The sequence below is a fragment of the Rhincodon typus genome, chromosome 22 (genome assembly GCF_021869965.1).
Source record: "Rhincodon typus isolate 14 chromosome 22, sRhiTyp1.1, whole genome shotgun sequence".
NCBI classification, from domain to species: domain Eukaryota; kingdom Metazoa; phylum Chordata; class Chondrichthyes; order Orectolobiformes; family Rhincodontidae; genus Rhincodon; species Rhincodon typus.
The window spans coordinates 17,139,802-17,160,225 of record NC_063353.1 but is presented as its reverse complement, the minus strand read 5'-3'; the positions used below and the strand labels follow the sequence as shown (position 1 = coordinate 17,160,225).

At 40.6% G+C, this 20,424-nt stretch overlaps 1 protein-coding gene across 8 annotated transcripts in view; it reads left to right on the top strand.

Moving 5' to 3' along the window:
• The window catches only part of anks1b (ankyrin repeat and sterile alpha motif domain containing 1B), a 737,478-nt gene that overhangs the window by 580,978 nt on the left and 136,076 nt on the right, over positions 1–20,424 (top strand). For all 8 annotated transcript variants that reach the window (XR_007264449.1, XM_048610130.1, XM_048610129.1 and 5 more), the window contains one exon: positions 18,662–18,830. Coding sequence is in view for 7 of the 8 variants with exons in the window: in XM_048610130.1 (XP_048466087.1) it covers positions 18,662–18,830 (169 nt within the window). In the remaining variant the exon portion in view is untranslated. The remainder of the gene's footprint in view (positions 1–18,661; positions 18,831–20,424) is intronic.

Below are 20,424 nucleotides of genomic sequence, written 5' to 3'. Positions count from 1 at the left end.
ACACCCACATCTCCTGAATGAATGGAAAAGAGATGATAAAAGGACAAAATATAATGAGTTCAAGCTTGAACTTTACAGCAAAGTTTCTAATTTAAACAAGTTAAAATTCTACTGCTGCTTTCAAATTAAAGATCAGGAGATATGATCTTATCGGGATTGCTGATGCAGAGCTTTGATGGAGACCTAACAAGTTCCCTGCTGTGTCCCTTGATTGGTGAATGTTAGATGGCAAAGGGAGACCTGAAAAGAAATGGATTGTAGATCTGTGCAAAGCAGCTCTAAACGGGAACATCTTTTACCAACCAAAGAGGAGCAAAGAGTCATCAAAACAGGAGGCCATCACATTATATCTGGGGGAGAATAAACAAAACCTCTTGAGTTGACAGATGGTAATGTCAAGCATGCAGTATGTCCCAAATGGTTGTGAATTCCACATAAATAGCAATGTTCATGAGCTCAGTGCCAATAGGACAAAACAAGAATTGTTTTTATTCTTTTGTTTGATGTGAATGTTGCTGGCAATTGTTGCTGATCCCTCATAATTTTGTAGTCAAATGCATTGTTACATGTAGTGTTTGCATAATGGAAAATTCATTTTGAACAAGTCCTGGACAAGTTGGTTTGAGGGGTAGCTGTTTGAGGGTCAACCCACATCTGACATGTGGGAATCTTTTAAAAAGCCACTTGACTGGAGTTCAGGACCAGCATATTCCTGTGGGGATGTAAGATAAAGATGGCAAGATTCAGGAATCTTGGATGACAAAAGACATTGAACGTTTAGTTAGTAAGAAAAAGGAAGCATATGTAAGAGTTAGAAATCAAACGAGGCCCTTAAAGAGTATAAAGGAAAAGAACTTGTATTAGGAGGGCAAAAAGGGACCATGAAATGTCCTTGTCAAGTAATATTAAAGAGAACCCCATGGCATTTAAACGTATATTACAACCAAAAAGGTAACAAGAAAAAGGGAGGTCTGCATAAGGAAATTGAGGGAATTTAGGTGTGCAGCCAAAGGAAGTAGGTGAGGTCCTTACTGAGTACTTGGCATCAGTATTCACCCAGAAGAAAGATATGGCTGATGGTCAGTTTTGAGAGAGGTTGTTCATGCTCTGGGGCATGTCAATATTATGAAGGAGGCGGTGTTTGAGTGTCTTGAAAAATATAAAGGTAAATAACTCCCTGGCACTTGATGGGATCTATCCCAGGATACTGAAAGAAGTAAGAGAGAAGATTGTCAGAGATCTTTGTATCCTCTTTAGCCACAGATGACGCCGCAAAATACTGGAGAATACCAATGGTGTTCCTTTGTTCAAGAGGGCAGCAGGGATAATGCAGGAGATAATAGGCCGGTGAGCCTATATCAGTGGTGGGTAAATTATTGGAGAAGATTCTTAAGGTCAGGATTTACTTGAATTTGGAGGAGAATGGACTTATTAGTGATGGTCAGCATGGCTTTATTTTGATTTGATTGGGCTTTTTGAGGAAGTGACAAAGATGATTCAGGGTAAGGTAGTGGATGTTGTCTACACAGACTTCACTAAAACAAAAACCAAAAAACTGTAGATGCTGTCAATCAAAAGCAAAAACAGAAATTGCTGGAAAAGATCAGCAGGTCTAGCAGCATCTGTGAAGAGTTCCAAGGAAGGATCACTGGACTTGAAATGTTCTGTTTTTATTTCGACTTGACTAAAACATTTTACAGGGTTCTTCATGGTAGACTTGTCTAGAAGATAAAATGCATGGAATACATGGTGAGTTACTAAGTTGTATACAAAATTGTCTTGGACATAGAAGATAGGGGGTAGTTGTGGAGGGTGTTTTTCCAACTGGATGTCTGCAAGTGGTGTTCTGCAAGGATCTGTGCTGGGACCTAAATGATTTGGATGAAAATGTTGGTGGTCTGATGAGGAAGTTTGCAGATGACTCACAAATTGGTGTAGTTGTGGATAGTGAGGTAGGATATCAAAGGATGCAGCTGGAAAGTTCAGCGGGAAATGATCGATGGAGTTCAATCCAAGCAAGTGTGACATGATGAATTTTGGGAGGTCAAACACAAGATGAAAATGTACTGTAAATGGCCAGACCTTCAGGAGCAATGATAAACAGAGGTGTCTTAGGGTGCAAGTCCATAGCTGACTGAAGGTGGCAACACAGAGTTGATAAGGTGGTAAAGAAGGCGTACAGCATGCTTATCTTCATCGGTCAGGGCATTGAGTATAAAAGTTGGCAAGTTATGTTGCAACTCTATAAGACTTTAGCCAGGTCACATTCGGAGTACTGGTTGCCTTATTATAGGAAGGATGTGGAGGCTTTGGAGAGGGTGCAGAAGAATTTTACCAGGATATTGCCTGGATTGGAGTGTATTAGCTATAAGGAAAAGTTGGACAAACTTGGATTGTTTTCACTAGCGTGTCAGAGCCTGAGGGGATGACCTGACAGAAGTATATAAAATTATGAGGGGCATGGAGAGGGTGGATAGTCGGAGTCCATTTCCCACGTGGAAATGTAAATTACTAGGAGGCATAGGTTTAAGGTGAGAAAGGGAAAGTTTAAAGGAGATTTGTGAGCAAAGTTATTTTACACAGAGGGTTGTAGGTGCCTGGAACGTGCTGCCACAGGATGTGGTAGAAACAGAAATGTTAACAACCATTAATAGGCATTTAGATAGACACGTGAGCAGGCAGGGCACTAGAGGGATACGGACCACATGCAGGCAGATGGGATTAGTTTAGAATAGCATCTTGGTCGGCACAGACATAGTGGGCTGAAGGGCCTGTTCCTGTGCTGGACTTCCCGTGTTCAATGCAAGTATGTTTGTAGACTTTGCAACGCCAATTTTACTAGCATTGAACTATAACTGGAAGAATAATAATGAAAAACAAAATCACTGTTGATCCCTGATGTTCAAGAACCTTTGATTAGATTCACACAAGTCGGCTGGGAGGAAGGAGGATGGTGTGTGGTGGTTATCGGTGGTGGCAGTCATTGGTACTGGCCATTTTTGGGGTCTGGATTTCACAGCGAGCTTTATTGATCACTCCACACCCTCCACAGCAGGTGCTCTTAACAGGCTAAGAGCAGAATTTTCCACCCCTGAGTAGGGGGCAAGTCCCACCCTCAATTGGCTAGTAGCTCTTTCAGTCACAGCAACACCAGAACTCAAGGGATGAATGCTGCTGAAACCATAAGCTGCACCACAAAGGAGATAGCAACGATTGCGGAATGAACTGTGTTGATGAAGGGATCAATGGGTGGGGAATTGGGTCTTGGAGACCATAGATGGTCCAACATATACCACCATGATGGGTGGGGGGTTGGGGGGGGGGTTGGGGGGGGGGTTCTGTCCCTTATGTTCACAGAGGGGTGGTATTCCCACCCTCCCTTTCCTTCCAATTTTCTCACCTCAGATGGTGATAAAGCAGGCTGTCCATGCTTATCCACCTTCCACTGCCCTGTGTATTGTGACAGAACAGGCAGGATGAGACCCTTAATTGCCAGTTAATTAGACAGTTATGGCCTCAATAGGCCTAAAGGACAGGTCAACTAGAGGGCAGCTGACCTACTTACCACACTGTGGAGACTGGGTTGAGAGTGTCAGGCAGGTGGTGGGCATATTTTACATGCACACCTCCACTGAAAACATGCCAGTGTGTGGTCTATAAAATTCTCACCAGGACCTTAGGATTTCCCTTGAAGATTCACACTTTGTTGAGTAACTGGAAATGATTCTGTGGAGCTCATTATTGCAGCATGTAAGCAGAATAACGAGTACATTACGATCTGTCTCGATTACAGGGAAGTAATTAACCTGCTCCTGTGCTGTGTATATAATTTTGTGTATGAACTGCAAATGTGGAGACATGAGTAGAAATTGCTCTTATTATATCAAGCTTTTAGCTGGCACTAGATTAGCTTGTTAAACACTGTTCTGTGTCTAATTTTGTGGCTCATTTGTACAGGCATTTTACAGCTGCAAACTTCAACAATAACTTTGCCTCAGAAATTATCCCAATAGCAAAAATAAGTAAGTGAAATGTTTCTGCTACAAAATATTCACAGCACAGGAAGAAATAATTTGCCCTACTCTTCTGTGCTGCTGTTTCTCTCAAGCTAATCAAAATTTGTCCCACTATTTTGCTTTCTTCACATAACCTTGTGCCTTCTTTTTTTCAAAGATTTATCCCAGCTTTGCCTTAAGGGATGCCCTGCTACTCCCACAAGGGAATTGAAATGCACATAACCATTCGGGTCCTGGCTCCTCCTCCTGCTGCCTTCAGATTGGTGGAAAAGCCACAGTGGCCCTCACCACTTACCACCAGTTAAAATTACAGTCAGATCTCACGTGTAAGTGGGAAGAGAGTTCACCTTGGTTTTGTGTGTGTGTGTGTGTGTGTACAACAGAAGGAAAAACAGGATCCCTTGAAGAGTTTAGTGCCACAGATCAGGCAAGTTTTCTCATGAGTTGACAATCCCTTTTTATAAGTTGGTAGTTGCAAGTTAGCATCATTGTAACTGATACACCTGCATTAAATACAACTCCTGCCACTCATCTTTACTGTACATTATAGAACCCTGGTATTAAGGAACTAGCCCTGAGCATTTAGTAGCCCATGTCTTTATAATGGCTACTGCCACATAGCATCCTAGTTGAATTTTTGCCCATTTATCATTCAGTGATTCCTTATACTCAATGAATTTCTATGAAGAAAGCTTATTTTGGGTGACTGCCTAATCTGTCTTTCCATTTTAAATCTTTTATTCATGCAATATTCATTTCTCTTCATGGTTTATTTTTCAATGTTAGTCTCCTCTGTACCTGCACTGCCTAAAACGCAGTTTCTGGCTACTCCTCTACTCTTCCCTTTTATTTGTTTTCAAATAAATATTTATATTGCCTTTGTTATTTTTATAGCCTTCTCCAACAGAGTTCTGCCCCATACACACTAGTTTAAATCAATTCCAGCAAACATCTATATCACCTAAGTGACCATTGTCATGTTAACCAGGACAGTAAATCCGGAGCTACCAGAACTGTTCAGGTTTGAACTTGACACAAAGGCTGTGTGGGTTGGGGCATTTCGTGATAAAGTATTGTAGTGTTATCTTATTTCAGTGGCAGCCAGGGAGCTGAGGGGTAAAGGTGTGATCTGTCCGAATCTAACTTCTGGATATTCATACCTTCCATTAAGAGTATTGAATAAGCATTGAGATTAGACCTCTTGGAAAGAGATTGGTTTTCTATGTCATTGCCTGTCTTCCAATTCTGATCAAAGCCAATAGGAACTTAGGAACAGGAGTGGGCCATTCAGCCCATTGAACTTGCTCTAACATTTAATACGACTGTGTGACTGATTGGACATGTGCCTTTTACCCACACTATTCCCAAATCCCTTTAAGCCAATACCCATTCTGTCATTGGTCAAACAGCAGCCAAAGAATGATTATCCTGCAATTCTTTAGCCCTTCCCCTTGGACTGAAGAGCTTTCCCTCCTCTGAAGTGGTCAAGATAGGTGACACTGCGGAATGGCAGAGTGAACCTTTGGTTTCTGACTGTATGGCATTGTAATCAGTGCATCAGCAGGTTACAGAACCACAACACAGATTAGATGCACTTTATAAACTGACTTGGGCTGCTCCAAGGTCAAAAAAATCTATGTTTTACTAAATGAACTTTAATCTGTTCACAGACAAATTAGTTATTTCCTTGGTGAGTCTACATTTGCTGTGTTTTTTTCAGCAACAATAAATTGACAAATATGTTTGCACAGAGAATTTTTTTACTGGTTTGCATAACAGGTTAGAATTATTGATGGTTAGGTATTAGGAAAAGGTTGGGTGGCTATAGGTTAGTGATTGTTCAGGTGATTAACTGTAGGTGTCTGCGTGGGATGAATGAGAGACTGTGGGTTACTGAATATTCAAATAACTGTGTGACTAAGACATTGCCTGCCTGCCTGGATGACGATTACATATGTGGGAGGTTTGAATTCACCTAAATCCTCTCCTGGATTAACCGTTACTGAAATCTCTCCGAAATGGCTTTAGCTTTTTATTTGTAGATAGAGCATTATGGGCACTACTTGTCTTCAGTGCAGCCATATACAAGTGGGTGATGTGTATTGACAGACAGACAGACCACTGTACAATGCCTTTGCCTCATATAGATGTGGGCTGTGCAATTCACATTCCATTTGTTCCACCAGGTTACTCTCCAAACAATGAAAATGCAAGTTATCCCTCAGTTTTTTACTCGTAAGACTACATACTCTCACATCTGCGGCATCCCCCATCTCTTTCCATTCTCTTCAGTCTTCCTTGAAATTTTCATGCATGCCTTTACCCTCGGGGTTCAGCTACATAGTTCTTTGAAAGTTGTGTCACAGGTAGACAGGGTGGTTAAGATGACCTTCAGCACGCTTGCCTTCATTGCTCAGACCTTTGAGTAGAGGAGTTGAGGTGTCATGTTGAGGTTGTACAGGACATTGGTGAGACTGCTTTTGGAGTACTGCATGCAGTTCTGGTTGTCCTGTTCTCGGGAGCATATTATTAACTTGGAGAGGGTTCAGAAGAGACTTATCAGGATTTTGCTGGGACTGGAGGGTTTGAGTTATAAGGAGAGGCTGGATCCGCTGGGTCGGTCTTCCCTGGAGCGTAGAGGTTTGAGGGATGACCTTTTAGAGGCTCATTAAATCATGAGGGGCATAGATAAGGTGAATAGCAAAGGCCTTTTCTGTAGGGTAGGGGAATTCAAAACTAGAAAGCATTTTTTTGAGGTGAGAGGAGAAAGGTATCAAAGTTACCTGAGGGGCAACTTCTTCACAAAGAGAGTGGTTTGTGTGTGGAATGAACTGCCAGAAGACATGGTAGCTGCAGGTAAAGTTACAATATTTAAGACATTTGGACAGGTACATGAATAGGAAAGGCTTACAGGGATATTGGCCAAATGCAGATAATGGAACTAGTTAAATTTGTGAAACTTGATCGGCATGGAGGAGTTGGACCGAAGGGTCACTTTCTGTGCTGCATGACTCAATGATTCTATCTGCGGACACAGCCGGTAATGCTCTGGAGCTGGACTGGTCTGACCTTATTGGCAAATTAGGTGGTTTCCTAGGATGCCAGGCTTTAAGCCAGGGCAAATTAGACCTTTACTTTGCCAGTTGAATAAAGGTAAAGCTTCACTATAGATTCTCGTTTCTCTCTACATAGAATTTTGTAGAGTGCCAAAATAATTGTTAATGTGGTCACTAAGAAGTCTTGGATCAGCACAGTAGAAGGTGACATTTGAATGGAATTAAAATCTGGAATTAACTAGTCAAAAGGTAATGAGGTAACCAATTATCAATTGTTATAAAAACCCATCTGGTTCATGAATATCCTTTAAGCATGCAAAGCTGCCATCCTTACCTGGTCTAGCTTGTGGGTGACTCCAGCCTCTCAGCAATGTGGTTGACTCTTAACTGCCCTCTAAAATGAGCTGGAAAACGTTTAGTTGTATTACAACCATGACAAGCCTAAAGCGAGGACTGAAACTGGATTAACCATCTGATGTTAACCTAGGCACTGTAAACAACAAAAGGTAAAACCAGCTCTGTCAACCCTTCAAAGTCCTGACTGAGGGCTAGGGCCAAATTAGGAAGAACTGTCCCATTGACTGGTCGAGCAACAGCTTGGCATTGTCTGTAAGGTATGATTCTATGAGTATGATGATGTCCCAAGCACCACCATCACCATCCCTGGGTATGTCCCATCCTATCACGCAGAGGTCGCAGAACAGGGGTATCTAGTCATGGGGGAGTTGTGGTGGATGTCCTCAACATTTGCTGTGGATCCCATGAGGTTGCATGACATCAGACCAAACATGTACAATAAAGTCTCCTGTTCATTACCACCTACTACCCATTCCTTAGCTGATGAGTCAACATTCCTCCAGGTTAACTTGCAAGTTGAGAGTTCAAGGGCACAGAATGTACTCTAGGTAGCTGATTCCAATATCTATCACCAACAATGGCTTGGTAGCATGAGTACTGAGCTAGCTGCTAGACTGGTCCTTGGGCTGGTGGTGAGGGAATCAAAATGGGAAAAAGACTTGACCTCATCCTCACCAATCTACCTGTCACAGATGCATCTACTACAGTGTTGGCAGGATTTTATTTTTCCCTTTATTCATTCATGGGATGAGGACTTTGCTGGCCAGGTAGCATTTATTGTCCACCCCTAATTGCCCAGAGGGCAATTAAGAGTCAACCACATTGCTGAGGGTCTGGAGCCACATGGAGACCAGACCAGGTAAGGATGGTAGTTTCTTTCCCTAAAGGACATCAGTGAACCAGATGGGTTTTTCCTGACAATTGGCAATGGATTTATGGTCATCATTAGACTCTTAATTCCAGATATTTATTGAATTCAAATTCCACCATCTGCTGTGGCGGGATTCAAACCTGGGTTCGAAACCCAGGACATTATATGGGCCTTTTGGATTAACAGTCCAGCGATAATACCACTGGGCCATCACCACCTCTCCAATGATCATGGTTCAGTCATTATGGAGCCAAAGTCCTGGCTTCGTATTGAAGATACCCTCCATCGTGTTGTGTGGGACTCACTGTGCTAAATGGGACAGATTTTGAACAGATCTAGCAATTCAAACCTGGGCTCCACAAGGTACTGTGGACCATCAGCAGCAGCTGAATTTATTCAACTGCAATCTTTAACCTTATGGTCTGGTGTATCCCCTACTCTAGCACTGCCGTAAAGCCAGGATATCAACCCCAGTTCAAGGAACAGTGCAGTAAGGCATGCCAGGCATTAACCTGGTGAAGCTACAACACAGGACTACTTATGCGCCAAACAGCATAAGCAACATGCAAAGGATAGGACTCTGTGATCTGAACCAAAAGACTGCCTGCCATCATCTAATTGGCGCATTCCCCTTGGTGACACCTTGATTAATCAGCTTAGCAACCAAGCAGTAATGTCTTCCCACATGAATTCCTACAGTCAATGTTGTTTTCCTTTTGCACTGCAGTTTTTTGTGAATTGTCCTGACGATTGCAAGATGAAAAGCTTCAAGACGATTTGCCTTCTCAGCAATACTCAAATTCTCCCATTGTCTTGCTGACATATGTTTGAGTATTTGCATTGCAGAGCTTTGGTACCTTTTCCTCTGTCAAACAATTTGAAAAGTTGATTCCACACTACCTCAAAAACAGGCAGCATCATCCTCCACTACACACCATAATCTTCATTCTGTTTTATACCCTGATATTTGGCAGATGCAGTAAGGTTTGTTTAGACTGTTTCCTTTCTCACCATATTTATTTGTAACATTTTGCTGCATTGATAAATGCAGTTTAACCCTCTATTACATTGTACCATTAGGGCATTGTGCCATAGAGTCCTCAAACAGTAAGATGAATCCCTAACCTCAGTTAGTTCCTGATCTCAATGGTACTTTTCTGCGAAGTAAAAATCATTAAGGAATAAACAGGGAGTAATCAATAAAACAACTTCACGTGTTTGATGCCTTGTGGATTAGCAGATGTTACACAACAATGCTACAGCCACAACTTGCATTCTGGTATGAAACAGCTTATAGAGTCATACAGCATGGAAACAGACCCTTCCATCCAACCAGTCCATGCCGACCGTAATCCCAAACTGAATTAGTTCTGCCTGCCTGCGCTTGGCCCATATCCCTCAAAACATTTCTTGTTCATGTCCTTATCTAAATGTCTTTTAAATGTTGTAACCGTACCTGCATTGACCACTTCCTCTGGAAGTTCATTCCACATACAAACCACTCCCTGTATAAAAAAAAAGTGCCTCTCATATCTGTTTTAAATCTTTCTCCTGTCACCTTAAGAATATGCTTGTTAGCCTTCTCACATGCAGCAGCTTGGTGAAATTAGAGACCAGAAATGGAAGCTAAAACTATAATGTAAATGCCTACCACCTTCCCCATTCTTCAAAAATTGTATTCCTTTTAATTTGTAAACAAAAGAATATGTTCGATGATATAGCCAACCTCCCTGCTCTGTTTCAGTGTGCTCACCTCTTGGGTTTTAATCTTATCTGACCAACGGTCTTTCTTAAAGGTTTTAACTACAGATTAATCTAAATTCTCAGAACAAAGCTATTCTCAGGTTGAGCACTAATTAGGATTAATGTGGTAATATTGAGACTACTAGTAAATGATATGGAGTGATAAACAGAATTTTGCCATCAGTGAGTCACATATTATTGACATCAAGGTTAAACTGGGATTATGTAGATGAAGCTCTGCACTCTATTTAAGTATTTTTGAGTCAAGACTTTGTTATTAGGATAATGGCTAGGCATAATGTGGTAACATATTTTGTTTTCCAGAACTGTCAGATTTTTTGACGAGCTTTTATTGCCCAAGTAGGACAACATCTTGTATTGAAACAGATGAATTTATGAATTCTGGAGACTGTCACCTAAGTGCTGCTTTAAATTCAACCATTGGTGTTCAAAAAGGAAGAAAAACTTTGTATAAAGTTTGATTTTCACAAATAGTCATATCTGGTTGATTATATTGTTAGTTTAATTCAACTTTGGATCATTTGACCCCTTCTGTTATTTCACAGAAGTTTATCATTTAGGAGGCAATATATTGTAAATTCTGTAAGATGTGATGTGTTGACATTATGTCTTTGCGTATATGTGGGTGACACTTGGGATTGCTGTTCTGATCTTTCCATTTCTTAGAATCTGGAAATGGGATTTTGTGGATTTTATTGGTTTGCATTTGGTATAGGGATACTGAGAGTTACCCACTTCCATTAGCGAGTGCTCAATAACCATTGAATACTGCAATATTTCTTGTATGGAGGAAGTAGAAGTATGAGAAGAATATAATGAATACTGAAAGTGGGGAACAGGAAGGCAATAAGATATCTGGGATGTTCAAACAAAGGCATGGTCAACGAGCAGATGAGCAGTAAGAAAGACTGAGGGTACGAGTAAAAACAGCAACTTAGCAGTGAATGAATAGTCAATGATGGACTAAGAATTATATAGGAACCCAATGTTAGAGGAATGGAGGGAGGTCGTGCTGGTTCATAAGGGAAGAATTGGTCTCTGATAGATTGGGACAAAGATTTGAAAACTTGGAAAAACGTTTTGAGTCCAACACACTAGGACATGGGGATCTTGAAGGACCTGTGGATTTTGTAACATAGAGCCAGTGGGAGTTGGGCAGTTGGCATGAGATGATGTAAATTAACTGGGCATCGAGAAGTCAAGTCTTAAAGGGATGAAGGATTGGAAAAATTATGTTGCAGCAGGTGGTAAGAGGTAGAATGGAAGTTGAGCAATGTTGCAGGATTAGAAGTGAATGGTTTAACGGTGGATGTAAAGGACAGAATCAAACTGGAGATGGCAGCCACAGAGCTCAATGGAATTGACAGCAGAAGCATAAAGCTGGGACTGGGTAGAAAAAGGATGACTTCAGTTTTGTCGACAATAAACTGAAGAACATTTTGATACATGAAAGTATTGTTATCAGTCAAACAACTCCTCTCTAAGTAAGTGTGATGGAAATAAAGTTCCCCATTCCCAGTATGATCACAGAAGTTAAAGATTTTAAAATGTGCGTAGATTCCCCAATTTCCCTTTTTTATAAACCTGAGTTGACAGAAAGCACAGAGGAGGTCACTGTACTTTACAAGTGTTACTATATATTGCCATTAAATAGAATTTAGCTCCAGGTAAATAACGATGAACTGCCAGAATAGAACTCTACTAGTTAAAATTCTAATCCCCCTATAATCTGCTACTTGCACTCACACGCAGACACAGGGGAATAATGGATGTTTTGAGCAAAGAGCAAGCAGTTCTGTGCACAGGATATGCTGAGATGGTTTTTGCACTGATCAGAATGCTGCTTCTCAGTCTTCCTTCTCCAGATGCTTCCACTGGTTTTCAGGAGGCTCAGGGTGATTGGCTCATACTTATAAAAAATCTCTGACTTGTTAATTAAAGGGCACAGCTTATTGCGACTGCTGAAGAAAATAAAATTGTTTTCTGCAGCCTTAAAGTGGCTTTTACTGCAGAGAACCCCTGGAAGATCTGATGATGTCCCACTATCCTGTTCACAGCCCTAAGCTGATAAGCTACCTGAGAACCAATCACATAGTTTTCGGTAGACAGAAGATCATTGGTAACTAGTCATCAGCCCACCGGCCAATCAGTTACCTGTTGTCGGCTGAATCTCTGTTTGCACAACCATTGGCTGCAGCTCATCTGCACCTTTGGATACCACTGCTTGAAGCAGCAACTGTGTAAACAGTGCTCATAACGAGTGGCAGATTGCTGGCTCTCAGAAACGTACAATAATCCTTCAACAATCTTTTGTTTTTTTTGAATAGTTTTGTTGGTGTTTCAGCCCACAATTAAAAATACAGAAAAATAAAGACAGGTCTTTTCAAATATGACAGCTCATTTTTAGGCAGGAAAGGAGGCAATGCAATAGTTGCTTTGGAATAAAGCCTATGGAAGCCAAGAAAATTTAACAAATTAGATCTGCAATAGGCTAAGTAGCAGGAAGCAGAGGGTGATGGTTAAGGGGTGTTTTTCTGACCGGAAGTATGTGCATAGTGGGGGTGTTTTTTCTGACTGGAAGTATGTGCATAGTGGGGTCCCACAGGGATCAGTGTTGGGACCCTGCTATTTTTAGTTTATAAAACAGGTTTAAACTGGAATACAGGAGGGTTGATCAGTAAGTTTGCAGGCAATACAAAAATTGGTGGGCATGGTAAATAGTGAGCAGCATTACCCTAGACCGCAAGAGGGTATTGAGTGGCTGTTCAGATGTGCTGATCAGTGCTAAATGGAATTCAACCCAGATAAGTGTGAGATGATGCACTGGGGCAGGACAAACAAGGCTAGGAAGTTCATGATGAAACTTAGGAAGCATAAAGGATCAGGGGACCTTGGTGTGCATGTCCGCCGGTCCCTTAAAGTATCAGGAGAGGTGGATAAAGTGGTTAAGACAGCATAAGGGAGACTTGCCTTCATTAGTCAAGGCGTAGAGTTTAAGAGCAGGAAGCTTATGCTGAAACTGTTTAAAACATTGGTTAGGCCACAGCTAAACTATTGTGTGCACATTTTGGGAGGGATGTGATTGCATTGAAGTGGGTGCAGAGGGGATGTTGCCTGGGCTGGAGAGTTTCAATTAGGAATAAGATTGGACTAACTGGGGTTGTTTTCCTTAGAGCAGAGGAGATTGAGAGGGAACATGAGATGTGTAAAATTATGAGGGGCACAGGCAGGAAGAAACTTTTCCCCTTGACAGAGGGATCAATGACCAGTGGACATAAATTTAACATAAGGAGCAAAAGGTTTAGAGGAGATTTGAGGAAAATCATTTTCACCCAGAGGCTTTTGGAAATCTGGATTCACTGCCTTTAAGGGTGGGAGAGGCAGAAACCCTCATAACATTTAAATAGATATGCAATATGGTGACATAGTGGTATTGTCACTGGACTAGTATTCCAGAGACCCAGGCTAATGCCCTCAGGACATGGGTTCGATTCTTTGGCAGGTGGTGAAATTTGAATTTGACAATAAATTTGGATTTAAAATATAACTAAGTGGTGACCATGTAACAATTGTTGAGTGTTGTAAAGACCAGGGAAGGAAATCTACCATCCTTACCCAATCCATACAAGTGACTCCAAACCTACAACAACTGTTAACTGGCCTCTCAAATGGCCCTGGCAAACTAGTCATCTCAAAGAACAAATGGAGTTGGTCAATAAATGCTGGTTCAGCCAGTGACACCAATATTCCGTGAATGAATTTGTAAGAACTCTTTGTGTTATGTAGAGTGAAATGAAGGTTCACTGGAAATGTTCCTGAAATGAAAGATTGTTTTCTGACAAGAGATTGGGCAGACTAGGTCAATATTCCATGTAGTTTAGAAGAATGAGACATGATACAATTGAAATATATAAAATTATTAAGGGCTTGACATGATAGATACTGAAAAATTGTTTTGCCTGGGACCCAGAATCCAGACATAGTGTCATAGTCTCAGAATCAGGCTTGGCCATTTAGGACGAAAGTGACATGACAATTGCTAACCCAGAGGTTGGTGAATCGTTCAGATTTTCAGCAACAAATGCTGAATCATAGGTTCTTGGATATTATAGGAATTGGGAAGATGGACGTAGTGCCAGCAGGTAGAGTTGGAGCAGAAAGTGGATAACCATGACCTTGTTTGGCAAAGCAGGATTGAACGATTGAATGACCTATTGCCACACCCATTTCTTATGCAATTTATTTATTAAGAATGTGTGCATCTGATGGGGCAGAGAGCTCATTTTCATTCACATTCTTGATCAGTACACGAGATTTTTGTTTTCTGTAATATGGGCTAGATTTTACAGGGGGCTGTGATCCAAACCTCTGCCCCCACTCTCTTAATAAAAAGTTGAGGTGGTGCGCACCAATGATTCTGACAGCTACTCCACAGCAATTTAACCCTTGGAGTAGCGTTAATTGACTAGAGGTAGAACTGCCACCCCTTTCACGAGAAGATATTCTGCTTTAGAGAGATGCCAGCCGATTTGAGGAGGCTAGGTAAGTCTGGGGTCTGGGACCTCAGGGAGGAGTGTATAATCTTGGGTGAAAGAGGCCAGGGGAGGGGAAAAGTGGAACAGATAACCTTGGGAGGTTGATGGCTGCCAGTGAGCTCAGGGAAGTTGCAGAGAAGGGTCCCTGCATTCTTTTGTCTGGACTGGTGTCAAGTAAAGGTGCTGGGCATCCTTCATGGTGTGGACCTCCACTGATAGAGGAATTAGACCCTTCCTGCCCATTAATCATCTGCATAATTGCCTCAATAAATCCAATGGTAGGTTAGTGAACTACCTGACACGCCCGATGCCTTCTGTAACACTTCCATCCTGTCTGGCAGGTAGGTAGATGGCAGGAAAGCCACCCACTGAATCTTGCATCCCATGCTCAAATGCATGGATGAGGAAACATAAAATCTAGCCACTAATTCTTTTCCGAGGTCTTTAAGAGTATATCTGTTGCAACATAAAACATAAAATTCTGACACAGTGGTCAAGTCAGGATCACTTCTTCTCAATATCTCCTCTTTTCTCTTTCCAGTTGCCAGTTTTGCTGCTACTTTTCCTTTTGTGCACAAATTATACTGAAAATTAACGCAGTATATACTCGCTATGCACATAAAAATACATAGCTAGAGTGTTATAATTTCTTCCTGGTTTCTACCTGCCACTGTCCTCGGGCTCCATTTATCCATTTTCCCCTGCTTTCATTGTATTACCACTACCTTCACTCTCTGCGAGCTATATCTAAGGAATGTCGATAGGCATTGAAGTTCTGCCACTTCGAGGTCAGTTTGGAAGAACATTATTACAAAATCCCCTGAATTATTATGGTATGGCATTCTGCAATTCAGCATTTGGATTGGAGTTTTGTCAGTCGCGAATGGATAGATGAATTATCCACTTAAAATTCAAGCTCAAATTTCCCAACTTTGGGAAGAATCAGGCTTTTGTACATTAAAAACTCTGTGCTTGGTACCTTGACTTGCTTCTATCTTTAATTGTATATGCAAGTATCTATTGTATCACACATAGTTTGCAGTTAAAATCAATTGTTAATCTTGGAAAACATATTACATTTACATTTGCTTGGTTCATTTATGTTATCTTGAAAAATGTAGCTTTCCTTTTTAAAAAAAAGTCACTGTTCTGTCAATTTTTACTTCAATGTTGTCCGACATTGGATACTAGTCTTAATCTGATGTCAGCACTATATGACATGATATTGAACTGTGGCCACAAGTGCTTTCAGGATATGGAAATCCTAGTAATCCCCTTTGAAAACAAAATTAAAATGTTTCACTGAAATAAGTGACCCTTTGTGTATATTACATTTAAAAAAAAGATATAATGTGGTTTGAATGGTAACTGCAGAAAAGCCTGTTGAGTTGCTACCATAGCCCTTTGTATAGCTCAAACACAGCTTCATAGATCATTTTGCACAGCATCTACCTTGATTACCATTTACTTCCCTTGCTCCATCACATGTACAATAACAATGTCAAATTTAAAGAGTCATCCTTTTAAAGCATTATTTTCTTAGTCTTCCAGACACCATCACCTGTCACTGTCTGCTAGCAATGCTCCTCACTCGCTATGGTCTGGCATTAGTCCAATTGGTTAAAATTAATGGCCAAATGTTCACAATGTCAAAGTTCTTCATTGTTTTGCAATCCCTGTTGGAAATTACACGTGGATTGCAGCAGGAACTGTAATTATAGTGTGCATTTCTCGTAATGCTTTGAATGTTCTTGCCAGCTGTAATGAAAACCGCAAGAGAATGTATAGTGTTAATTATTTTCTTCCTGCTTCCTTTGAGCAAACAATTTTGCAAACACATCTCTGAGCTTTCAAGTCTTTTGTGAATTGTTAAATGTTGAATAACAGTTCGGCCAAAAGAAATTGTGCTTCAGTTGTGCTTGAACTAGGTTCAAGGATTTTTTGTCTCCTCCTCTGATTTGTTCTGTTATTTGCTTCAACAGTTAATTGCAAGCAGTTCAATTCAGACATTTAATAATGAACCTGTCAATTGATACTGTTGCCACTACAATATTTATTATTGCAGTAACATTTGAGGTATTTGTGAGGATTACGATTTTTTACATTGACAAATTGATGGAGAATAATTTGCATCATGAGTCAGGAACAAACAAGCTGTTTTAATTACAATATATTCATGCAGCTCTGCAACAGAGAAGCTCATACCAAACCAACTCAATAGTAAAACAAAAATCATGGTTAAAGTAATGGTGGTGATAGCCTCCTTGTTATTCAAACGAGTCTACCCTATTTGTAAATTTATTGCCTCTCATGACTGAAAAATCTGATTTTGATTTGATTTGATATAATTTATTATTGTCACATGTACCTAAGTACAGTGATAAGTTTTGTTTTGCATGCAGTACAGACAGATCATACCATACAAAGTCCATAGGATGATAGAACAGGACGAGGAATACAATGTTACGGCTGCAGAGAAAGTGGATGCAAAGTTGATGCAAGGTTGTCCACGGGTGTCCGCAGAATGGACCGGTTTTGTTATCGTTGTTGGCCTTTTGGGAAACTTCTACTGTTTTGCCAACCCTAGCCTTCCACTAGACACATTGATGTTGCAAATTTGACCTAGATGGCCCTTAAATCATTGCTAAGCCAATTGTATTACTTGCCACCTCATAGGATAGTCAACTGCAGGGTTTTCCCAAGAGAGATCATGTATAATACAGAAGTTTATAAGGCTTTTTTTATGGCTGTCTTTGTATCATTTATGCTGATCACGTTGACGTTGTGTGTGCTGAGCCAATTCCCCATAGAAGATCTCCTTGGAGATTAATAGTCATTGACTTTTTTGGAGGATGGTCTCTCTGCTGTTCAGACCAATTTGTAATAGATGTTTAATATCATTTTACAAAATTTAAGATGGGCCAATGGGCCAAGGAGTGGCAGATAGAGTTTAATTTAGATAAATGTGAGGTACTGCATTTTGGAAAGGCAAATCAGGGCCGGGCTAATACACTTAATGGTAAGGTCCTGGGGAGTGTTGCTGAACAAAGAGACCTCGGAGTGCAGGTTCATAGCTCATTGAAAGTGGAGTTGCGGGTAGATAGGATAGTCAAGAAAGTATTTGGTATGCGTGCCTTTATTGGTCAATGTATTGAGAATAGGAGTTGGGAGGCCATGTTGCGGCTGTACAGGACATTGGTTAGACAGAATTGGAATACCGCATCCAATTCCGGTCTCCCTACTATAGGAAGGATGTTGTGAAACTTGAAAGGGTTCAGAAAAGATTTACATGGATTTTGCCAGAGTTAGAGGGTTTGAGCTGGAGGGACAGGCTGAATAGGCTGGAGCTAATTTTTCTGCAGTGTCAGAGGCTGAGGGGTGACCTTATGGAGGTTTATAAAATCATGAGGGGCATGGACAAAGTAAATAGACAAAGTCTTTCCCCAGAATGTGGGAGTCCAAAACTAGGGATTTAAGGTGAGAGGGGATAGATTTAAAAGAGACCCAAGGGGCAACTTTTTCTCATTGAGGGCGGTGTGTGTATGGAATGAGCTGCTAGAGGAAGTGGTGGAGGCTAGTACAATTACAACATTTGAAAGGCATCCAGATGGGTATATGAATAGGAAGGGTTTAGAGGGATATGGGCCAAATGCTGGCAAATGGGACTAGATTTATTTAGGATATCTGGTCAGCATGGATAAGTTGGACTGAAGGGTCTGTTTCTGTGCTGTGCATCTCAGTGACGCTATGGGCCAGAGAAAAAACCGAGTAGGGATGCTACAAAGTTTATTGTCATGTTTCTAGGACACAGCTAAGGATAGAATTCAGATGGTACATCACCTCACCTCCTGACTGCTGGGTATCTGCGGTAATTAATAAAAACTGAGAGCTCTCATCTTAGGTGAATCCCTACCAAGTGTACAAAGAATAATAGTGCTGGAATGTATTGTTCAGAATCCCTCACATGTAAATCAGTTTTATCCACAAGATAACGAAAAAGGAAAAGAATGTAATAAAAAATGTTTGATGACCTTGTAACACACTTTTTATTTTTATTTTCAGCCTAAGCAACGAACTTCACTGATTTCCTCGCAGGAGGTATACAGGCCAAGTCATGTGTACGATCAGTCAGAGGTCAGTTCATCTGTAGGCTATGCCAGTGTTAATACTACACCTCCTATTAGCCCCGCCAACTACTCCATCGGATCGATAGAAGGAAGTGACCTCATAGGTAAGATAATGGTTTGGAAAGAGTAAAATATCACAGAAGTTTTGTTTTTACGCTTTAAAGCGTACAACACGTTTGTATAATGTATTTTCTTCTACACAGGTATGGTTATTTACAGTTTCACCATTTTTTGCAAATTTACAATATACAGTGCAACCTTTGAAAATAAATCAGTTGATAAATCACACGGCACAACAGGGACCAGCGTAACTTAAAAAAATCAGTTTAAAATGCGCAATAGAGTGAAAGAGTAAGTGTAATATCTGGTTTGTAGAAATCAAATAATTTCTACCAACTGATCTATTTAATAGGATCTTGCATGATGCTTTGTGCAACTTCAATCCAGTACCATTGAGCTATCAATAAAGCAGTCGAACCACAGCTTAAACTTTATAGTATTAGGGGTGAACTGATGTTCAGTAATAACAGCCTTGCTTCTGAGTCAGAACATTGTGGCTTGTTTCCTTAACCAGAGAGCTGACCACAACATTTAGGTCGACATGCCTCTGTTGGACTTGCTGCCTTTCTGATATGGCACTAAACCAAACCTTTGTCTGTCTCATCAAATAGTTAATGCATCATTCAAAAAGAAAGAAAGTTCTCCCAATGTGTTAGGACATATCATTCCTCAGCTAAAATATGACATCTGGCCGTTTATCCCACAGCTATATCAACCGTACAACATTAAAGCAGTGCCAGTGAAACACTTTGGAATATCTTGTTGTGGAAGATGCAAAATTCTTTGACATCTTTCATTTCATTTTGCATACTATCAACAATGAATAACCTATTGTCTAATCTAAGCTAATGGCACAAAAGTGAAGCAGGTGGAAACTTTATTTTTATTTCATGTCAAAAGGGAATTCTTATGCAAAAATGATCAATGTTTGCTGTTATAACATCAGAAATGTCCATGACAGGTAAGCCAGGATCTTTCTGTCCTGTCCAATCCCCAGTGCACGTGTGGTACAGTTTACTTTCTATCATCCTGAGCTAGTCATGGTGACCCTTGCAAATTGGGTTGTGACACAATCCAAAATCACCCAGTGAACGTGAGCTGACCATCATAAGCAGTTAAAATCCAGGCTTTTTCATTTGACTCCATCTAATACTTCCTACATACCACAACTTAATGAAGAATGTGTATCCCATTTGGCCTCAGTTCTGTTATCATGATTGGAATCATGAGGTACTTCAGCAGAATCATGAAGCCATTCTGTGAATACACAGGAATAAAACAGCCCATGATATGCAATACGAAGCATAATTGTGAAATTGTGATTGATTTTGTCAGAATTGTGTGTTGTTGCTCTTCAAGAATCTCTTTTACTGCGAAAAGAAACTGTGGCTAATAATACATGGCATGAAAAGCATAATTTGTGTTTTGATTCCCTCTGACTTGACTACACATTGATCATATGTCACAAAAAACTGTTTGTTTTTGCATCTTGGACAAAATAAAGTGAACTGGCAATTCATACCAATGATAAATAATGTTGGATATTGAGGCATGTAGTTCAAGTAGCCAAATGCTTGTTCAAGGATAACACAGTGTAGAGCTGGATGAACACAGCAGGCCAAGCAGCATCAGAGGAGC